This window comes from Nerophis ophidion, linkage group LG24, assembly GCF_033978795.1.
Source record: "Nerophis ophidion isolate RoL-2023_Sa linkage group LG24, RoL_Noph_v1.0, whole genome shotgun sequence".
NCBI lineage: Eukaryota > Metazoa > Chordata > Actinopteri > Syngnathiformes > Syngnathidae > Nerophis > Nerophis ophidion.
The window spans coordinates 5,324,897-5,348,070 of NC_084634.1; the positions used below are offsets into that span (position 1 = coordinate 5,324,897).

The following is a 23,174-nucleotide window of genomic DNA, read 5'->3' on the forward strand; positions in this document are numbered from 1 at the left end:
CGTGTGCATTTTTAAGTAAGCTCAACTATTCTAGGGTATAAGAGGTCTCTTATTCTTTGTAATAATATTGTTATTCTGAAGCTAACTGTGTGTGTGGGCGTGGCCTGCGGGCCTGCAGCGAACTGGGGTGTGCCAGGACAGGCCTCGAAATCAGCGACAGGTGGGTACATGGTCCACCTGGGCCTTGGTATCTAATCACCTGTCGCTCTGTTATAAGCAGCAGCCAGTAGGAGAGACGGGGTTTGGAGCTGGAGCCAGAGCGCGAGCAAGAACGAAAGACAAAAATACAATTGCTGGACAGCAACTGAGAGACTTATTACAAATTAAAACAATATTGTAACCCCGAAACAGGCTCTCATTTCGTTGCTTGGTGGTCTGAAGAACCCCCAGAGGGCAAGCCCCACACTAACCAATATTAAATAAATAACTTCTTACCATTACGCAACTTTTTGAACAGGTGCGGTAGAAAACGGATGGATGGAATAAAAATGCATGAGAATGTTTTATATTTTGAACGTTATTTTTAACACTGTGATTACAAGTGGAATTATTCATTACTTATCGTGTTAAGCAATGTCAGCTCAGATTTATCCGAGAGCCAGATGCAGTCATCAAAAGAGCCACATCTGGCTCTAGAGCCATAGGTTCCCTACCCCTGGTCTAGAACCTCTTCTACCTCATCTGCTCGCATTCGAGCCCAGGCTGAAAAGGCTGCTCTCACGGCAGAGGCTGCTTTTGATTGATTGATTGATACTTTTATTAGTAGATTGCACAGTTCAGTACATATTCCGTACAATTGACCACTAAATGGTAACACCCGAATACGTTTTTCAACTTAAGTCGGGGTCCACGTTTATTCAATTCATGCTGCATTGGAGAAAAAAACAGGATTCGCAAAAACAACAGGAACAACTCAGAATGGAAATAAGGCTCTACTTAGGGTGAGAAGCTCTGTCATCCGAGAGGAACTCAAAGTAAAGCCGCTGCTCCTCCACATCGAGAGGAGCCAGGGGGAGGTGGTTCGGGCATTTAGTCAGGATGCCACCCAAACGCCTCCCTAGGGAGGTGTTTAGGGCACGTCCGACCGTTAGGAGGCCACGGGGAAGACCCAGGACACGTTGGGAACGCCTCGGGATCCCCCGGGAAGAGCTGGACGAAGCGGCTGAGGAGAGGAAAGTCTGGGCTTCCCTGCTTAGGCTGCTGCCCCCGCGACCCGACCTCAGATAAGCAGAAGAAGATGGATGGATGGATGTGTAGCACAACTTGATGTTTCTGGAAAACAGCGTCCAGTACGCTCTAGAGCCGCATGCTGTTCTTTAGCGCCGCCCTAGTGGCTCTCTGGAGCTTTTTCAAAAATATATGAAAAATGGGGAAAAAAAAATTGTGAAGTGAATTATATAGCGCTTTTTCTCTAGTGACTCAAAGCGCTTTACATAGTGAAACCTAATATCTAAGTTACATTCAAACCAGTGTGGGTGGCACTGGGAGGAGGTGGGTAAAGTGTCTTGCCCAAGGACACGACGGCAGTGACTAGGATGGCGGAAGCGGGAATCGAACCTGCAACCCTCAAGTTGCTGGCACGGCCACTCTACCAACCGAGCTAAACCGCCCCACCAAAAATAGATGTTTTGTTTTAATATGGTTTCTGTAGGAGGACAAACATGACACAAAGCTCCCTAACTGTTATAAAGCACACTGTTTATATTAAACATGCTTCACTGATTTGAGTATTTGGCGAGCGCTGTTTTGTCCTACTAACTTTGGCGGTCCTTGAACTCACCGTAGCTTGTTTAAACGTACAACTTTCTCGGACATGTTTTATACCACTTCTTCTTCTGTTACATTTTGTCCACCAAACGTTTAACGTTGTGCGTGAAGGCACAAGGGTGAGTTTTGTTGACGTTATTGACTTGTGTGGAGTGCTTATCAGACATGTTTGGTCCCTGCATGACTGCGAGCTAATTGATGCTAACATGCTATTTAGGCTAACTATGTGTACATATTGCATCATTGAACCTCATTTGTAGCTATATTTGAGCTCATTTAGTTTCCTCCTTTAAGTCATCTTTATTCAATACATATCTCTTGACACACTATCTGTTTATAATCCATCCATCCATCCATCATCTTCCACTTATCCGAGGTCGGGTCGCGGGGGCAACAGCCTAAGCAGGGAAGCCCAGACTTCCCTCTCCCCAGCCACTTCGTCTAGCTCTTCCCGGGGGATCCCGAGGCGTTCCCAGGCCAGCCGGGAGACATAGTCTTCTCAACGTGTCCTGGGTCTTCCCCGTGGCCTCCTACCGGCTGGACGTGCCCTAAACACTTCCCTAGGGAGGTGTTCGGGTGGCATCCTGACCAGATGCCCGAACCACCTCATCTGGCTCCTCTCGATGTGGAGAAGCAGCGGCTTTACTTTGAGTTCCTCCCGGATGGCAGAGCTTCTCACCCTATCTCTAAGGGAGAGCCCCGCCACACGACGGAGGAAACTCATTTCGGCCGCTTGTACCCGTGATCTTATCCTTTCGGTCATAACCCACAGTTCATGACCATAGGTGAGGATGGGAACGTAGATCGACCGGTAAATTGAGAGCTTTGCCTTCCGGCTCAGCTCCTTCTTCACCACAACGGATCGATACAACAACGTTCGCATTACTGAAGACGCCGCACCGATCCGCCTGTCGATCTCACGAGCCACTCTTCCCTCACTCGTGAACAAGACTCCTAGGTACTTGAACTCCTCCACTTGGGGCAGGGTCTCCTCCCCAACCCGGAGATGGCACTCCACCCTTTTTATAATGTGGCTTTTAATTTTTTGCTGCTACAGACAGATTTGTTTTTGTATTTTTGGTCCAACATGGCTCTTTTGACATTTTGGGTTGCCGACCCCTGGTCCAGTAGTTGATGTTGTCGCTCAATCTCCTCTTTTGTTGGACAAAATTCCTCCTTGTACTCAATCGTTTTTTTTCTTTTTCTAACAACACAAATATTTCTTCAACGGCAGCAGTTAGTCGCTGATTCAGCAACACTCACATCATTAGTAATGTAGACATGTTCACACAATAAAAACACTTTACACTTACATTGGATCTCTGCTTTGATGTGTCGATCACTTCCGCCTCTCTTTGTTAGCAGCTAACAAGCTAAGCTAACCAGCAGGCTAGGCTAGCACGTATAAGTGCACTCAGACTAATGTATCCGCATACAAACAATTAATAACGACGTTTACTCTGTTAAACGACACACATGTGCACATGTACGTTGTAATTAAGACCTAGAAACCATAATAACCCAAAAAAAGTATTCTCCGTCAGACGCCATCTTGTTTTGTTCTTCCTCCTGTGTGACGTCTTCGATGTGTTCTCAACCGCGGAACAAATGTTGGCCAAACACGTGTTTCAGTGGGACAATAGTGAGTGGTGCACACTTCCTTCGCCCGGCCACAGAACAACAAAAAGAGTTGCTGGTGTAACAATAGGAAGAATATATTCCACTCCTCTCTTGTACACGCGGCTTATGAGGTAATATACATTATATATTTTCATATTATTTATCTTATTTACCTGATATGTTGTTCCAAGCTAACGTGCTAGCGTTAGCCCGCTAGCAGGCATTTGTAGCAAATGCGACCGTTTTTTTTTTAGAAGTGTATTTTATATTTTCTCTATGAGAACTGTATTGACTTATTTAATACTTTAACTGTTTTTTTGTTTTGTATTCCCTGGAGCCTATCTCAGCTGCATTCGGCCAGACATATCATGGAAATTAAATCAACTGATGCTTATTATTACGAATACACTGAGGTGGCGACTTGTCCAGGGTGTACCCCGCCTTCCGCCCGATTGTAGCTGAGATAGGCGCCAGCGCCCCCCGCAACCCCAAAAGGGAATAAGGATGGATGGATGGATGGATGGACTATTTGCACAATTGTAAGCAATTAATGCTCATTCAGTTAGACAAAAATAAATATTTAATGAAATAAATGTTAAATATTAAAAATGGGTTCAATATACTGCACACAATTGAACATGCATCAATATTTTGTGTGTAATCAAATCATGAGGTACCCAAATATTATTATATACATACACACACACACACACACACACACACACACTGTACGTGAGCCTGTAAAGGAATGTATTTTACCTTGGGGGGGGGGGGATGCTCGAATTATTCACTATTCACGCAATAAATCTAACTTAAGAGAGAGTGAGAGGAGACGGCTTATAGAGTTAAAGGGGAACATTATCACAATTTCAAAAGGGTTAAAAACAATAAAAATCAGTTCCCAGTGGCTTGTTGTATTTTTTGAAGTTTTTTTCAAAATTTTACCGGTCTCGGAATATCCCTAAATAAAGCTTTAAAGTGCCTTATTTTCGCTCTCTGCGAAGACACTGGCCATTTCCCTGTGACGTCACACAGTGCTGCCAATGTAAACAAACAATGGGAATACCACAGCAAGATATAGTGACATTAGCTCGGATTCAAACTCGGATTTCAGCGACTTAAGCGATTCAACAGATTGAAGAAGAAACTGAAGCTATTGAGCGAATAGCTATTGACGCTATTCATAGCCATAGCATGGCCGAATAGCTGCGTTAGCATCGCCGGTAAAATGTGCGGACCAAACGATCAGGACTTTCGCATCTCGTGACACTGGAGCAACTTAAATCCGTCGATTGGTAAGTGTTTGTTTCGCATTAAATGTGGGTGGAAGGAAACGTAATATAGTTGCAAATGCATCTACAGGTTATCCATACATCTCTGTTCCATGTCTGATTTAGCATCGCCGGTAAATAGCATGTTAGCATCGATTAGCGTAGCATGTTAGCATCGATTAGCTGGCAGTCAACATCAACAAAACTCACCTTTGTGATTTCGTTGACTTAATCGTTGCAAATGCATCTGCAGGTTATCCATACATCTCTGTGCCATGTCTGTCTTAGCATCGCCGGTCAAATATGAAGACACTCTGGCACATTCAATGGGGGTCTGGCGGCAAACACTTTGGCATCTTGGGGCCAGTGGTGCAACTTGAATCCCTCCCTGTTAGTGTTGTTACACCCTCCGACAACACACCGACGAGGCATGATGTCTCCAAGGTTCCAAAAAATAGTCAAAAAAACGGAAAATAACAGAGCTGAGACCCGGTGTTTGTAATGTGTTGAAAATGAAAATGGTGGGTGTGTTACCTCGGCGACGTCACATTCTGACGTCATCGCCTCCAGCGCGATAAACAGAAAGGCGTTTAATTCGCCAAAATTCACCACTTTAGAGTTCGGAAATCGGTTAAAAAAATAGATGGTCTTTTTTCTGCACCATCAAGGTATATATTGACGCCTACATAGGTCTGGTGATAATGTTCCCCTTTAACAATTTACTATATACACCACATAAACATACAATAACCAGACATTAATTACACTCTTCCCCACTCACACGTTACCTCCCCAATAGAACAACCCGCACTAAACCAATCACACAACACACACACACAGTCCAACCTGGACCCCTTGGCTGGGCCAGAAGATTGTCCGTTGTGGTCCTGCTGAATCGGTGGTGCACTTAGGGGTGGGGTGGTGAGTTGAAACTTCTGGATACAAAGTGGGCGTTGGAGAGGGGGGACACCTCTCGTTGTGGAGTAGAGATGGGGGGGTGGGAGGAGCACGGCCGTGCTTCTTTTAGCACGCCTCAGGAGTCCAGTCTGGAGCGAGAGGAGAACCAGCCTCGTCCTGGGTCACCTCTCTGTCGACTAGTCCGTGAGCGCGTGCAATTAACACGCCAATTAATACATATACTGGCAACGTGGAGCGCCCAAACGTCCTAAACTTTAACTAGTGCAACTTATAAACTGTCACTTATAACACACTGAAATAGGAAGCTTACTGTGGTTATTTCTCCGATCTGCAATCGTGGTGAACTATCTCCCGTGTAGTATTACCGACGCTGCGTTGCTGCCGCAGCTCTTTTAACACTTTTTTTCTACCTGCCGGCGGAAACGGAACTGCCCGTAACCATAGCAACCGGAAACCATAGCAACCAAAGCCATAGCAATCAGACCACAGAACACTTTTCCACTTTGCATCAGTCCATCTTAGATGAGCTCGGGCCAAGCGAAGCCGGCGGCGTTTCTAGGTGTTGTTGATAAATGGGTTTTGCTTTGCATAGTAGAGTTTTAACTTGCACTTACAGATGTAGCGACCAACTGTAGTTACTGACAGTGGTTTTCTGAAGTGTTCCTGAGCCCATGTGATGATATCCTTTACACTTTGAGGTTGGTTTTTGATGCAGAACCGCCTGAGGGATCAAAGGTCTGTAATATCACCGCTTACATGCAGTGATTTCTCCAGATTCTCTGAACCTTTTGAGGATTTTACAGACCATAAATGGTAAAATCCCTAAATTCCTTGCAATAGCTCGTTGACAAATGTTCTCAAACTGTTAGACAATTTCCTTACAAAGTGGTGACCCTCACCCCATCCTTGTTTGTGAATTACTTAGCATTTCATGGACTCTGCTTTTATACCCAATCATGGCACCCACCTGTTCCCAATTAGCCTGCACACCTGTAGGATGTTCAAAATAAGTGTTTGATAAGCATTCCTCAACTTTATCAGTATTTATTGCCACCTTTCCCAACTTCTTTTGTAACATGTTTCTAGCATCAAATTCTAAAGTTAATGATTATTTGCAACAAAAAAAAAGTTTTATCAGTTTGAACATCAAAGATGTTGTCTTTTGTAGCATATTCAACTGAATGTGGCTTGAAAATTATTTGCAAATCATTGTATTCTGTTTATATTTACATCTAACATAATTTCCCCACTCATATGGAAACAGGGTTTGTATATTCTAATAACAAATATTGTCACGATATATTTATATATTTGGTATATGATTGATAATTGAAGAATTTCCAAACACTTTACAAAAGCTCCTAATTTGGCAGCTGACATATGAAGTAACATATTGTGTCATTTCTAATTGTATTATTTTGTCGAAATAATTATTATTAATGCACTTGTTTATTTACTGTTAATATCTGGTTACTTTATTTGAGAAAATAATACAGGAAATGGTGTAATATTTTACTGCATATTTCAGCAACTAAATTAGGAGCCTGTGTAGCCTGTTTTAAAATGGTTCTAGCTGTAATTCTATATGAAATAATATATCGCAAAATCCATTTCAAACCATATCGTTCATCCATAGTAAAAAGTCCTGTCGTCCTGTTTTGTTTTTATATTCCTGTGAATAATGTTGTAAAGAGCAGCGTGTTTGTGCGTCACTGAGATTTCAAGACAGTTCATACAATAACTTGTTTTTCCTAAGTGCATGTAAAAGTACTGAATGCATTGTGTGACTGAGCAGAGATGGTGTGTTTGTCTTGCAGGCGTCTGTGAAGAACATCTTCACCCTGAGCAACAGAAGTGGAGCTTCAGGATGTGGACGGTGGAGCCACAGCCCTCCCACATTAAGAATGAAGAGGAATCCCCAATGATCCCCCATTTTAAAAAGAAAGAGGAGGACCCACTGACACCTCATTTTAAAGAGGAAGCGGTGGATCCACTGAGCCCTCACATTAAGGAGGAAGAGATGGATTCACTGACACCCCATTTTAAACGGGAAGAGGAAGACCCACTGACACCCCATTTTAAAGAGGAAGCGGTGGATCCACTGAGCCCTCACATTAAAGAGGAAGAGGAGGAACACAGCATCAGTCAGCAGGGAGAGCATCTTGAAGGACTGGAGGAGGTTGATGTCACCAAGATGCCAGTGACTGGTGTCCCTGTGAAGAGTGAAGGTGATGAGGTCAAAGGTGAGAGTGAGGAGAGGGGAGGGGGGGAGCCTCCAAGCAGCAGCTCAACTCAACACATGACAACAGAAGCTGATGGAGACCACTGTGGAGGATCACAAGCAGACAAGCTCTTAGCTCCACTATCAGATAGTGAGGACACAACGTCACACTCTCCTGACACTGATGATGAAGACTCTAAAGATGATAAGACATGTCACACTGACAACACACACTTCACGTGTTCTCACTGTGACAAAACTTTTAAATATCCTAGTAAATTGAAAATACACATGAGAACACACACTGGAGAAAAACCTTTTTCATGTTCAATCTGCGGTAATGATTTTACGCGTAGGCACGATTTGAAAGCACACATGAAAATACACACTGGAGAAAAACCTTTTTCCTGCTCAGAATGTGGCAGAAGTTTTGTAAGAAATCAATGTTTAAAAGAACACATGAGAACACACACTGGAGAAAAAGCTTTTTCATGTTCAATCTGCGGTAAAGATTTTACTGGAAGGCAATATTTCAAAACACACATGAGAATACACACTGGAGAAAAACCTTTTTCCTGCTCAGAATGTGGCAAAAGTTTTGTAATAAGTCAAAGTTTAAAAGCACACATGAGAATACACACAGGAGAAAAACCTTTTTCCTGCTCAGAATGTAATAAAAGTTTTGCAATAAATCAAAGTTTAAAAAGACACATGAGAACACACACTGGTGAAAAACCTTTTTCATGTTCAATCTGCGGTAAAGATTTTACTCTAAGGCCGCATTTCAAATCACACATGAGAACGCACTCTGATGAAAAACCATACTCCTGTTCAAGATGCAACAAAAGCTTTCGTCACCGACAATCTTTCACAGTACACATGAAAAGACACCCAGGAGAGAAAGTGTTGAGTTGCAGTGTGTGTGGTGAAAGATTCTCTTCTAAGTACCAGTGTAAGAAACACAAGTGTGCTGGTGAGAACAGCAGCAGCAAATGAAGATGCAGGATTTGAAATAAACTGTCAAAACTTGAACTTTGACTTTCTAACAACATCAGCACATATAACATGTGTGACATCATTGTTGTGTGTGTAACACAATCTTGTTAATATGATTCTAACATTTATAGATTAGACACTTCAGATTAGTGCTTTTATTTCAGTCAAGTACATGAGTTAATATACACATTTATGTACTTTAAAATGAACAGAACAATTTGACTGAAAAGGTGAGAATAAACAATACATAAAATATGTTACATACAATAAACATTTTAAGTGGAGGTATTCACAATTCACTTTAATACTTATTCATAATAGTGTTTTATATGTTTTTTGAAACAATGAAGTGTTACATATTTTGTTTTCTAATTGTAGATGATTCCATAGATGAACTCCTTTATATGATGTACATATTTGTTTTACATGTGTTCATACTTTTGCTTTTGAGTACACATAAATCCCTCTTAGCTCATATTTACTGGTTCACATCTGAAACATCTTCTGGACCACTTCTGGAAGCATATTATTATTTACTTTATACGTCATTCGAGCAGTTGTCTTTTATACAATTTTAAAATGTGTGACTTTATGAATCATTTATAGGGTCTCTATAGTCCATTCTATGAATTGTCTTTATTACTCTCTTGTGTAATATGAATATTGTTGTGTGATTGTTTTATATGTATGTCCCCAGACCTTTATGCAATAAACAATGTATGCTTCAACTAAAGTTGGGTACAATACATGTAGTTAATATTGGTGGGTATGTATTTTATTCTATTTATTATCGTGGTCAATCCTTAAATGTTTTCTTTTATATGACTTATATGTAGTTTCCATTTTACTTCATCATCTAGACTAACTCAGCCTGGAGGATGTGTGTAATGTTGAGATGTATTGGAGATGACTTGGTTTGTTTGGATGTTGTCAACCTGTCAATTGTTCTATTTAAACATGTTGTCAGTTTGAATTACTGGATGGATAGCGGTGTTCTGTCTTGTTTGTTGAATTTATATGTAAAACCAGTGTTTTAGGTTTCATTTTGGAATTCAACAGTGAGGTGCACTTCCTCCTTTAGACAGCAGGAGGCAGCATTGCCTAGTTTACAGTAATGTCCATGTTAACAGGGGACAACAAGGAGTTCCTTTCAAGTCTACTATTCTTCTTCCTCCAAACACGACAAGTTGAGTTTATACCAAAAAGTTCTATTTTGGTTTCATCTGACCACATGACATTCTCCCAATCCTCTGCTGTATCATCCATGTATCCATTTTGGTATAAACTCAACTCGTCGTGTTTGGAGGAAGAAGAATAGTGAGTTGCATCCCAAGAACACCATACCTACTGTGAAGCATGGGGGTGGAAACATCATGCTTTGAGGCTGTTTTTCTGCTAAGGGGACAGGATGTGAATTATATTTTTATATTTTATTAATTTTTTCTATAGCGCTTTTCTCTAGTGACTCAAACCGCTTTACACAGTGAAACCCAATATCTAAGTTACATTTAAACCAGTGTGGGTGGCACTGGGAGCACATGGGTAAAGTGTCTTGCCCAAGGACACAACGGCAGTGACTAGGATGGCGGAAGTGGGAATCGAACCTGCAACCCTCACGTTGCTGGCACGGCCACTCTACCAACCGAGCTATACCGCCCCATTGATCCGTGTTAAGGGAAGAATGAATGGGGCCGCGTATCGTGAGATTTTGAGCCAAAACCTCCTAGCCAGGAGACACCCAACCTTTAACCACGAAAACGAATAAGGAAAAACAACCCGAAGGCCCTCCGAGAGGCGGGGTGGAAGATGGGCCTAACAGGACTGACTCCTCGGTAACGACTGGAACCGACATGGACAACGAGATGAAGACCTTCCGATTGTGCAGGTGTGGATGGGGGGGAAGTGACCACATACAGGGGCTTACGGATTCATCAGGGGAGGAAGAAAAAGGAGAGCGAGAAGAAAGGCATGCAACATCAATCAATCAATCAATGTTTATTTATATAGCCCCAAATCACAAATGTCTCAAAGGACTGCACAAATCATTACGACTACAACATCCTCGGAAGAACCCACAAAAGGGCAAGGAAAACTCACACCCAGTGGGCAGGGAGAATTCACACCCAGTGGGACGCCAGTGACAATGCTGACTATGAGAAACCTTGGAGAGGACCTCAGATGTGGGCACCCCCCCCCCCCCCCCCCCCCCCCCTCTAGGGGACCGAAAGCAATGGATGTCGAGCGGGTCTAACATGATACTGTGAAAGTTCAATCCATAGTGGCTCCAAGACAGCAGTGAGAGTCCCGTCCACAGTAAACCATCTCAAGCGGATCAGCAGCGTCGAGATGTCCCCAACCGATACAGGCGAACGGTCCATCCTGGGTCCCGACGAGCGGTCCATCCTGGGTCTCGACTCTGGACAGTCAGTACTTCATCCATGGTCATCGGACCGGACCCCCTCCACAAGGGAGGGGGGGACATAGGAGAAAGAAAAGAAGCGGCAGATCAACTGGTCTAAAAAGGAGGTCTATTTAAAGGCTAGAGTATACAGATGAGTTTTAAGATGAGACTTAAATGCTTCTACTGAGGTAGCATCTCGAACTGTTACCGGGAGGGCATTCCAGAGTACTGGAGCCCGAACGGAAAACGCTCTATAGCCCGCAGACTTTTTTTGAGCTCTAGGAATCACTAATAAGCCGGAGTCTTTTGAACGCAGATTTCTTGCCGGGACATATGGTACAATACAATCGGCAAGATAGGATGGAGCTAGACCGTGTAGTATTTTCTACGTAAGTAGTAAAACCTTAAAGTCACATCTTAAGTGCACAGGAAGCCAGTGCAGGTGAGCCAGTACAGGCGTAATATGATCAAACTTTCTTGTTCTTGCACTGCTCCGGCAGATAAGACAAGCAGGACCCCCAGCCGGGGAGAGAACCACAGAGCCGAGGGTCCAAACATTGTTGATATGCGGACGGTAGAGGAAGAACCCCCCGAGCGGAGCAGTACCCCCCTGGCATGTGAGCATGCTGAAGGTAGACCCGCCAGTCACCCAGCAAACAGAAAAGAGGGAACCAGGAAGGAAGGGCACCATCAAGTGGCCTAGGGCAAGTGATGTGAAGACATGGCAGAAACTGGACTCAGACCTCAGTCTACTGCTGGAGAACGCACTACGTGGTAAAGTGGACAAGAAACTCAACCTTCTTGGGAACATCCTGTACGAGGAGTGCAAAGCTAGATTCGGTAGCCTCACCAAGATGCAGAACAATCTCCACCCAAGAAAGGGCAGGAGGGAGGCTGAGATCGACGCCCTGGTGCAAGATCGGCGCCAGCTCCGCAGGAGATGGAGGAAAGCAACTGCAGAGGAGAAAGAAGGCCTGAAGGTGTTATGGGACGAGGTGAGACAGAAGCTGGGCAGCAGGCGAAGAGCAGAGCGTATTCGCAGACGCAAGAAAAGAAAGGAGAAAGAAGGGTCTAGCTTCATGAGGAATCCTTTCAAGCATGCCCGCCAGCTTCTGGAGGAGAAAAGAAACGGGAAACTGGAAGCCACCAAGGAGGAGCTTGAGCAGTACATCAGGGGCCAATTCAGCGACTCAAAGAGGAACGATCCGTTAGGTTCAACCAGGATACGTCCCTCCTCCTCCACCTCCAACCACGCGGTTTGACAGCTTCCCTCCTCGACTGAGCGAGGTAAGAGCAGTGGTCAAGAAAGCGAGGTCAGCATCAGCTCCTGGGCCTAACGGAATCCCCTACAAGCTATACAAGAACTGCCCCCAAGTGCTGAAATGCTTGTGGAAGCTAATGAGCACAGCATGGAAGAAACTACTCATTCCGTCCGAGTGGCAGAGAGCTGTGGCGGTGTTTATTCCGAAGGAACAGGAGTCCCATAACTTCAATCAATTCAGGAGCGTTGCTCTGTTGAATGTCGAGGGAAAGATCTTCTTTGCAGTCATGGCCAAGAGACTAACATCTTATCTCACAGCGAAAGGCTATATTGACACCAGCTGCCAGAAAGCAGGAGTCCCAGGTTTTCCAGGATGCGTGGAGCATTCTTCTATGATTTGGGCACAGATCCAGAGGGCCAAGCAGGAGAAGAACGACCTCCATGTGGTGTGGCTTGACCTTGCCAACGCTTATGGTTCTGTCCCTCACAAACTCATCCAGTTTGCATTGGAATTCTTCCACGTCCCTGTTTCCATCATCAACCTGGTAACCAGCTACTTCAGGGACTTCCAGATGTGTTTTAGCCACCAAGATTTTACAACAGGATGGTAGCGTCTGGAAGTAGGTATAGCCATGGAGTGTTCCATCTCCCCCAGTCCTCTGTGTCGCAGCTTTTGAAATCATCCTCCGCGGAGCCCGCCAGTCTGTAGGTGGGATGAGGCTGCAGACAGGGCAGAGGCTTCCACCACTCCGAAGCTACACGGACGACGTCACTGTGGTACTGCAAACAGCCCCTTGCATGAGAAGGTGTCTGAAGAGAGTACGGATGAAGATGAAACCCTCCAAGTCACGAAGCCTCTCCTTGCGCAAAGGCACCAGTAACGACAAAACCATCTTTGTTGCAGGAGGTGAGCAAATCCCTCTACTGGTCAACCACTCCATCAGTAGAATGCGGACCTGTCGGACAAGCACGCAGGCAAGGCAGCACGGAAACAACTCTCAGAAGGCCCAGCGAGTATCAACAAGATCCAGCTCCCCGGAAAGTACAAGTTGTGGTGCTACAACTTCACACTGTACCAAAGGGTTATGTGGCCACTGAAGATGTGCGAGATTCCATCCTCAACAGCCAACGGGTTGGATGGATTAGCCAACTCCTACATCCGAAAGTGGCTGGGCCTACCGCGTTGCTTCTCCGACACCGGCTTATTTGGGGCAACTTTACTGCATCTGCCGATTCAGTCCATCGCCCTGGGCTACAAGCAGGAGAAGGCCAGACTGGTTCTCGAGCTGGAAGAATCCTCAGATCCTACAGTGAGGAATGCACATGTACCAATCCAAGCAGGGCCAGAGGTTGCCAAGACCATTGGCAGGCTCCAACACCAGGAGATAGTTGGCAGGGTGCAAGTAGGAAGAGCGGGGCTTGGCTGGGGAGATTCTCCACGCCTCTGGTCCAAGGCCACAAAGAGGGAATGCAGAGCCATGGTTGTGGAGGAGGTCTCAAGGGCAAACCAGGAGCAATATACTATCAAGGCCGTGTCTCAAGGTCGTCAAGGAAGACGGACCACTTGGGAAGGTACCATCAGCAGACCCATCAGCTGGGCCGACCTATGGAAGATGCCACAAGCCAGACTCAGCTTCCTACTCAGGTCAAGTAATGACACCTTGCCATGCCCCAGAAACCTCCACCAGTGGTACGGCCAGGAGGAGAGCTGTCCCCTGTGTGGTGCTCCCAAAGCCAGCCTGCAGCACTTGCTATCAGGCTGCAAGAATGCGCTGACACAGGGTCGCTTCAGATGGCGGCATGATCAAGTCCTGTTGAAACTGGCAGAAATCCCGGAGAGCAGTAGACGAGAAGCCAACAGCCAACCCATAGCCAAGCAACTTCCTGTCATGAAACCAGCCGAAGAGGCCCCCGCAGTGTCCTCTCTCTGGCAAGGGACTGGAGTATGAGGGCTGACATTGGCAATTCCCCCGTGAGATCACCACCACTTCACTCCACCCAGACATTGTGCTGTGGTCTGCTGTTACCAAGTCTGCCATGCTGGTTGAGCTTACCATCCCCTGGGAGGAGGGAATCCAGGCAGCCTACGAGCGCAGAAGCAGCCAAGTATGCAGATCTGGCTGCTGAGTGCAGAGAGGCAGGCTGGTCCAATACCATCTACCCTGTGGAAGTAGGCTGTCGGAGCTTCGTCGGTACTTCAACCATAAGGCTGTTCCGAGATGTGGGATTGACTGGGGCTAAGCTCCAAAGGGAAACAAGGGCCCTTGCTGAGGAAGCAGAAAAGGGAAGTTTCTGGTTGTGGCTGAGGAGGAGGGATAAGTACTGGGGGTCGAGGCAATAAGATGGGTCAGCTGCAGGGGGGGGGCAGGGAGACGTCCCTGCCACCGCTCCGGCACCAGGAGGCGTTCTGGGGTTAAAGAGTGAAGTGAAGTGAAGTGAATTATATTTATATAGCGCTTTTTCTCTAGTGACTCAAAGCGCTTTACATAGTGAAACCCAATATCTAAGTTACATTCAAACCAGTGTGGGTGGCACTGGGAGCAGGTGGGTAAAGTGTCTTGCCCAAGGACACAACGGCAGTGACTAGGATGGCAGAAGCGGGAATCGAACCTGCAACCCTCAAGTTGCTGGCACGGCCACTCTACCAACCGAGCTAAACCGCCAATGAGCGGTGGTCCCCGGCTGATGAGCCTGCAGCTGACCCAAGGCAAGTCAGGCATACTTGCCCAGCAGAAACAACACCATATCCGTGCAATCAATTTAGAATCATATTAACAAGATTGTGTTACACACACAACAATGATGTCACACATGTTATATGTGCTGATGTTGTTGGAAAGTCAAAGTTCAAGTTTTGACAGTTTATTTCAAATCCTGCATCTTCATTTGCTGCTGCTGTTCTCACCAGCACACTTGTGTTTCTTACACTGGTACTTAGAAGAGAATCTTTCACCACACACACTGCAACTCAACACTTTCTCTCCTGTGTGTGTTCTCATGTGGGCTGTAAGAGTGTTTAGGTGACAAAAGCTTTTGTTGCAGCTTGAACAAAAGTATGTTTTTTACACAAATTACGAGGGATAATATTGAAATTATAGGAATAAAGGTAATCACATGTTTAGGAGTTAATATAGATGATGAAGTAAGCTGGACACTACATGTAAGTCATATAAAGAAAACATAAAAAAATGGAGTGCAATACTAAATAGAATAAAATACATACTTACAAATATTAACTACAATTATTGTATCCAACTTTAGTTGAAGCATACATTGTTTATTGCATAAAGGTCTGGGGACATACATATAAAACAATCACACAACAATATTCATATTACACAAGAGAGTAATAAAGATAATTAATAGAATGGATTATAGAGACCCAACAAATGATTCATAAAGTCACACATTATAAAAGAAAATTATCTTGTATAAAAGACAACTGTTCAAATGATGTATAAAGTAAATAATAATATGCTTCCAGAAGTGGTCCAGAAGATGTTTCAGATGTGAACCAGTAAATATGAACTAAGAGGGATTTATGTGTACTCAAAAGCAAAGGTATGAACACATGTAAAACAAATATGTACATCATATAAAGGAGTTCATCTATGAATCATCTACTATTAGACAATAAAAAATGTAACACTTCATTATTTCAGAAAGCATATATAAAACACTATTATGAATAAGTATAAAAGTGAATTATGACTATCTAAACATAAAATGTTTATTGTATGTAACATATTTTATATACTGTTTTTTCTCACCTGTTCAGTAAAATATGTAAGTTGATTATTTCGAAAAACCTATACAAAAACACTTTTGTGATTAAGTATGGAAGTTAATTATGAATATCTACACTTAAAATGTTTATTGTATGTAACATATTTTATGTACTGTTTATTCTCACCATTTCAGTCAAATTGTTGTGTTCATTTTAAAGCACACAAATGTGTATATTAACTCATGTACTTGACTGAAATAAAAGCACTAATCTGAAGTGTCTAATCTATAAATGTTAGAATCATATTAACAAGATTGTGTTACACACACAACAATGATGTCACACATGTTATATGTGCTGATGTTGTTAGAAAGTCAAAGTTCAAGTTTTGACAGTTTATTTCAAATCCTGCATCTTCATTTGCTGCTGCTGTTCTCACCAGCACACTTGTGTTTCTTACACTGGGACTTAGAAGAGAATCTTTCACCACACACACTGCAACTTAACGCTTTCTCACCTGTGTGCGTTCTCATGTGTACATTCAAATGCTGTTTTTGTATAAAACCTTTACCACATACTGAACATGTATAAGGTTTTTCTCCAGTGTGTGTTCTCATGTGTACTTTCAAATGTGGCCTCTGAGTAAAATCTTTACCGCAGATAGGACATGAAAAACGTTTTTCTCCAGTGTGTGTTCTCATGTGTACTTTTAAATCTGGCCTATGAGTGAAATATTTATTGCAGTTTGAACATGAAAAAGGTTTTTCTCCAGTATGTGTTCTCATGTGTACTTTTAAACTGTGCCTTTGAGTGAAATCCTTACCGCAGATTGAACATGAAAAAGGTTTTTCTCCAGTGTGTGTTCTCATGTGCACTTTTAAACTTTGATTTTTTACAAAACTTTTACCACATTCTGAGCAGGAAAAAGGTTTTTTTCCAGTGTGTATGCTCATGTGTACTTTGAAATGGTGATTTTGAGTAAAATCTTTACCGCAGATTGAACATGAAAAAGGTTTTTCTCCAGTGTGTATTCTCATGTGTACTTTTAAACACTGACTTATAACAAAACCTTTCCCGCAGATTGAACATGAAAAGGGTTTTTCTCCAGTGTGTGTTCTCATGTGTACTTTCAGATGACAATGGTATTTAAAAGTACTGTCACAGAGAGAACATGTGAGGTGTGTGTTGTCAGTGTGACATGTCTTATCATCTTTAGAGTCTTCATCATCAGTGTCAGGAGAGTGTGACGTTGTGTCCTCACTATCTGATAGTGGAGCTAAGAGCTTGTCTGCTTGTGATCCTCCACAGTGGTCTCCATCAGCTTCTGTTGTCATGTGTTGAGTTGAGCTGCTGCTTGGAGGCTCCCCCCCTCCCCTCTCCTCACTCTCACCTTTGACCTCATCACCTTCACTCTTCACAATCACACTAATCACTGTAAACTCCTCCAGTCCTTCAAGATGCTCTCCCTGCTGACTGATGCTGTGTTCCTCCTCTTCCTCTTTAATGTGAGGGCTCAGTGGATCCTCCTCTTCCTCTTTAAAATAGGGTGTCAGTGGGTGTTCCTCTTCCTTCTTAATGTGGGAGGGCTGTGGCTCCTCCGTCAGCATCCTGAAGCTCCACTTCTCCTCACTCTCACCTTTGACCTCATCATCTTTACTCTTCACACTGATGAGGTGTCTCTTGTCTTCCTCTATGAAGTGGGGGGACAGCCGCTGTTTTTCTTCATCTTTAAAGTGGGGGGGCTGTGGCTCCTCTTCTTTCACGTGGAAGTGCTGTGACTTCTTCTGTTCCATACTGGAGGACCCTTCCTGCTGCTCAGGTGGACGATATTTTTCACAGACGTCTGCAGGACACAAGAAGATAAGAAAGTAGATAAGATTTTACCAATTCAGATTTCATTTTCAATTCTGCTTTTACATTTTGCTTTCACATTCTGTAAAAAAGACAAGAAACAGGTTGATTAGCATCAACTTTGACTAGTTGAGAAATAACATGAGCATACAAAGCCACCATTAAAGTCTTAAGGGACACATATTTTACAGGTCCCCCATGGGGGGGCCACAGGGCCCAAGGACAATATTTTGCTTTGAAAATATCTATTAAGTAAAAGTATTTTTGGCAAGAAATTAACAAAATATGAATGGAATACAATAATTTGCAAATCCTTTTCAACCCATATTCAGTTGAATATGCTACAAAGAGAACATATTTGATGTTCAAACTGATAAACATGTTTTTTTTTGTGCAAATAATCATTAACTTTAGAATTTGATGCCAGCAACACGCGACAAAGAAGTTGGGAAAGGTGGCAATAGATACTGATAATGTTGCGGAATGCTCATCAAACACTTATTTGGAACATCCCACAGGTGTGCAGGCTAATTGGGAACAGGTGGGTGCCATGATTGGGTATAAAAACAGCTTATGAAAAACTTGCTCAGTCTTTCACAAGAAAGGATGGGGCGAGGTACACCCCTTTGTCCACAAGTGCGTGAGCAAATAGTCAAACAGTTTAAGAACAAAGTTTCTAAAAGTGCAATTGCAAGAAATTTCGGTATTTCAACATCTACGCTCCATAATATCATCAAAAGGTTCAGATAATCTGGAAAAATCACTCAACGTAAGCGGCATGGCCGGAAACCAACATTGAATGACCATGACCTTCCATCCCTCAGACGACACTGTATCAAAAACCGACATCAATCTATAAAGGATATCACCACATGGGCTCACGAATATTTCAGAAAACCACTGTCACTAAATACAGTTGGTCGCTACATCTGTAAGTGCAAGTTAAAGCTCTACTATGCAAAGCGAAAGCCATTTATCAGCCACATCCAGAAACTCGCCGGCTTCTCTGGGCCCGAGATCATCTAAGATGGACTGATGCAAAGTGGAAAAGTGTTCTGTGGTCTGACGAGTCCACATTTCAAATTTGTTTTTGGAAATATTCGACATCGTGTCATCTGGACCAAAGGGAAAGTGAACCATCGAGACTGTTATCGACGCAAAGCTGAAAAGCCAGCATGTGTGATGGTATGGGGGTGCATTAGTGCCCAAAGCATGGGTAACTTACACATCTGTGAAGGCACCATTAATGCTGAAAGGTACATACAGGTTTTGGAACAACATATGCTGCCATCTAAGTGCCGTCTTTTTCATGGACGCCCCTGCTTATTTCAGCAAGACAATGCCAAGCCACATTGAGCATGTGTTACAACGGCATGGCTTTATAAAAAAAAGAGTGTGGGTACTTTCCTGGCCCGCCTGCAGTCCAGACCTGTCTTCCATCGAAAATGTGTGGCGCATTATGAAGCGTAAAATACGACAGCAGAGACCCCGGACTGTTGAACGACTGAAGCTCTACATAAAACAAGAATGGGTAAGAATTCCACTTTCAAAGCTTCAACAATTAGTTTCCTCAGTTCCCAAACGTTTATTGAGTGTTGTTAAAAGAAAAGGTGATGTAACACAGTGGTGAACATGCCCTTTCCCAACTACTTTGTCACGTTTTTCAGCCATGAAATTCTAAGTTAATTATTATTTGCAAAAAAAAAAAATGAAGTTTATGAGTTTGAACATCAATTATCTTGTATTTGTAGTGCATTCAATTGAATATGGGTTGAAAAGGATTGTCAATTAATTGTATTCCGTTTATATTTACATCTAACACAATTTCCCAACTCATATGGAAACAGGGTTTGTACTTTGAAAAAACAAGTTATCGTATGAACCGTCTTGAAATCTCAGTGACGCACAAACACGCTGCTCTATACAACATTATTCACAGGAAAATAAAAACAAACCAGGACGACAGAACTTTTTACTATGGATAAACGATATTGTTAAAAATTTATTTTACGATATATTATTTCGTATTGAATTACTAAAGAACCATTTTAAAACAGACTACACAGGCTCCTAATTTAGTGGCTCAAATATGCAGTAAAATATTACATAATTTCCAGTATTATTTTCTCAAGTAAAGTAACCAGATAATAACAGTAAATAAACAAGTACATTAATAATATTTTAATACAATAACAAATGACACAATATGTTACTGCATATGTCAGCTGCCAAATTAGGAGCTTTTGTAACCAGTTTTGAAAGTACGCTATTATCAATCATATACCAAATGATATATATCGTGACAATATTTGTTATTAGGATATAGATTTGAGGTCATATCGCCCATACCAAACATTGGTTCACGGAGTCATTTTGTTTGGCCCACCAATTATATATTTGTTTTATATTCTTCAGATGTGTGTGTATGTTTAAAATGTTGTACTCCTGTTCTACATCACGTGGAAGTGTCATGTCATGGGGATGGTGTGCTTTTAACTAAGGGTGTGACGATACGGTCCGCTCACCAAAGGATACTCAATATTAGCTTTAGGAGAACGAGACAATATTTTGGTGGTTAACATGATTCGTACACATATGTGTACTTCATGTGTATATGAATGTACTTTCCCTTGTGTGCTTAGTTTTACTGTAACTTTATAGTGGATAATATCTATAAACAACCTCAATTGTTTTTCATCTTTAATTTGAAGGACTGTTTAACTATCTGACAAATTCAAAGGAAAATGCACTTTTTTAAAATGTCGACCACGTGAGGTAAGGAGGACGGCCTCTAGGTCACATGGTTACACCCCAGCAATTACACTGTTGATGATTGATGAGCATTCATTTTTAAGTGGTGGTGTTAAAAAGCAAATATATCTCCATCTTTAGTGATAAATGTGGCCCCCGGATGAACATGTGTCACAAACATTGTATTAGATGATATGTGGATGTTGTGCTTACTTGGACTGTGATGAAGCTGTGAGGACTCAGGTGGTTTGTCTTCATGCTCTTCAGTCTTCACAGAGACAACAGTCAGTGGAAACTTGCTGAGATCAGCCTCCTCCTGCCCTACAGGACACTCTCCCTCCTCTTCCTCTTTAAAATAAGAGGGCTGTGGATCCTCCTTGTCCCCTTTAAAATGTGAGGGCTGTGGATACTCTGAAGTGAAACTGTCCCCCTGCAGATGAGGGAGACATTCTTCTTGGTGTCCAATCAGCTGATAGATGTCTACAGGACACAAACAAAACACATTTTAACTCCTACATGCTAAATATTAAATCGTACATGAAATAATGGGCTGTGGCTATTGAAAAGGTTGTTAATCAAGTGTTCTACTGGTAATGTTTTCGATTAATCGAGTAACTGGATAAAACATAGTGTTGCTTGGTTAAAGACACATGTAAGCGAGTATAAGACATTTCACTTAATAATGAACGACCAATTGGTTTGAGATGGTATGAGATAGAGATGTCATCTTCAGAACAGACTTTGTTTTTCGACAATCACTGCCACATTGATGGCTGCACCAACGAACGCCGATATGAAAGAAATAACAGGTCAGTATAGCTTTTACACACATATATAACTTGTCAAATCTGCCAGCTAGCAGGCTAGGTTTACAGCATCAGTTACCATGGTAACTGACTCTAAATTTGTCTTATCTTTCTTATTTTGTGAGGTACAACTATCGAGCTTTACGTATCCAAGACTTTGCACTTAACCTGCTCTTTGTGTGAGTTTTGTGTAAACATGTTGATACACATTGTTACAAACTGAGAGGAACATCAACCTCTCATAAATATTGTGTGTCTGAAACTGTCTCGTTTTTATGAACAATGTAAAACAATCAGTGCATCATCCTCACATGACAATTTATCTTCCTATAGACAATCTATTCAAGAATAGTGTTACTAATAAATATAAAGTGAGTAAAGATGTGAGAGTAAGAAGTAAACAAACCCGTTCTGTGTAACACAACTTGATGTTTTTGATGTTGTCGCTCCTTCTCCTCTTTTGTTGGACAAAGTTCCTCCTCGTACTCTGCTATGGTTCTTTCGCACATTTTCACACAATCACAACACTTTACACTCACACTTGATCTCTGCTTAGCGATGTGTTTTGATCACTTCCGCCTCTCTTTGTTAGCAGCTAACAAGCTAAGCTAACTAGCAAGCTAAGCTAGCTGGAGAAGCATCAAAGTGCGCTCAGACTAATACAACCGGATGCAAACAGTTATTAAGGATGTTTACTCTATTTACTAGAGTGTAATAAAGGACATATATGTGTACATGGAGGCACAGATTAAGAACACTGAACTGTGACGACTGCAATAACGTCTTCACCGTCAGACGCCATCTTGCTTTATCCTCGCCGTGTTTGGTTCGCGCGCAGTGATGTCAGATCTCGCGAGAGAAACATATTGCCAGCTCTTTTCCAAATCTCGCGAGAGAAAAAAGTAAAATCAGCTTTCCACCACCGGTAAAACAGTTTTATTATATACTATTTACTTATTGTGAAAATAAAAGTAAACTTGTCCATTTCAAATTTTCAAAACAAAGACATAAAACTTATTTTCGTAAAAATATTCTAATATTTAACAATGTATTGAAACAACAGTAGCCTAAGGAAAGAAAAACACGAAACTAAATAAATATTACACCTATGTTATTATTTGTTTCTTTGATGCTATTCAGTTTTATAATGTATTTTAGAATGTGGGAGGTTATATATATATATATATATATATATATATATATATATATATATAGGCACTAGCGCCTATATATTTATAGATGGGTGGATATATATATATGGGTGGGTATATATATATATATATATATATATATATATATATATATATATATATATATTAGGGCTGGGCAACGATTAAACATTTTAATCAAAGTTAATCGCACTATTTCTCAGATTAATCGCGATTAACTGCATTGTATACACGAAGCCCAATAATGAATTCAAAAGTAGTGTGTAGTGCACCTTTATTGGAATATTCTCCCACGACGCCATCTTGTTAAGAAAAGGCGTTAACAAAATAAAAGCATGTAAACAACATACGCAAATGTGCGATAAAATAATTGTCGACGTTAATAGATTGATGAGTTAACTCGTAATTAACGCAT

The 23,174-nt window shown here is 42.2% G+C and overlaps 3 protein-coding genes across 5 annotated transcripts in view; 1 reads left to right on the forward strand and 2 right to left on the reverse strand.

Annotated features, from left to right (window-relative positions):
• The window catches only part of LOC133542512 (gastrula zinc finger protein XlCGF28.1-like), a 44,809-nt gene extending 41,474 nt beyond the window's left edge, over positions 1-3,335 (reverse strand). For both annotated transcript variants that reach the window (XR_009804170.1, XM_061886715.1), the window contains exon 1: positions 3,081-3,335. The gene's annotated coding sequence lies outside the window, so the exon portion shown is untranslated. The remainder of the gene's footprint in view (positions 1-3,080) is intronic.
• A 77-nt stretch (positions 3,336-3,412) lies between these two features.
• Positions 3,413-23,174, forward strand: part of LOC133542507 (gastrula zinc finger protein XlCGF57.1-like) — a 53,781-nt gene continuing 34,019 nt past the window's right edge. The window contains exons 1-2 of one of the 2 annotated variants that reach the window (XM_061886706.1): positions 3,413-3,518; positions 7,394-9,526. In XM_061886706.1, the coding sequence (XP_061742690.1) occupies positions 7,444-8,793 (1,350 nt within the window). In that variant the 5' untranslated portion in view covers positions 3,413-3,518; positions 7,394-7,443 and the 3' untranslated portion in view covers positions 8,794-9,526. Of the gene's footprint in view, positions 3,519-7,393; positions 9,527-23,174 lie in introns of those variants that run through there. The other variant, XM_061886708.1, reaches the window with a different exon arrangement.
• On the reverse strand, positions 15,278-22,414 carry LOC133542460 (oocyte zinc finger protein XlCOF22-like). The gene is made up of 3 exons (XM_061886615.1): positions 21,997-22,414; positions 20,998-21,264; positions 15,278-18,025 (listed from the first exon to the last, which is right to left on the reverse strand). The coding sequence occupies exons 1-3, from the start codon at positions 22,097-22,099 to the stop codon at positions 16,599-16,601; spliced, it is 1,797 nt and encodes a 598-aa protein (XP_061742599.1). The 5' UTR covers positions 22,100-22,414; the 3' UTR covers positions 15,278-16,598.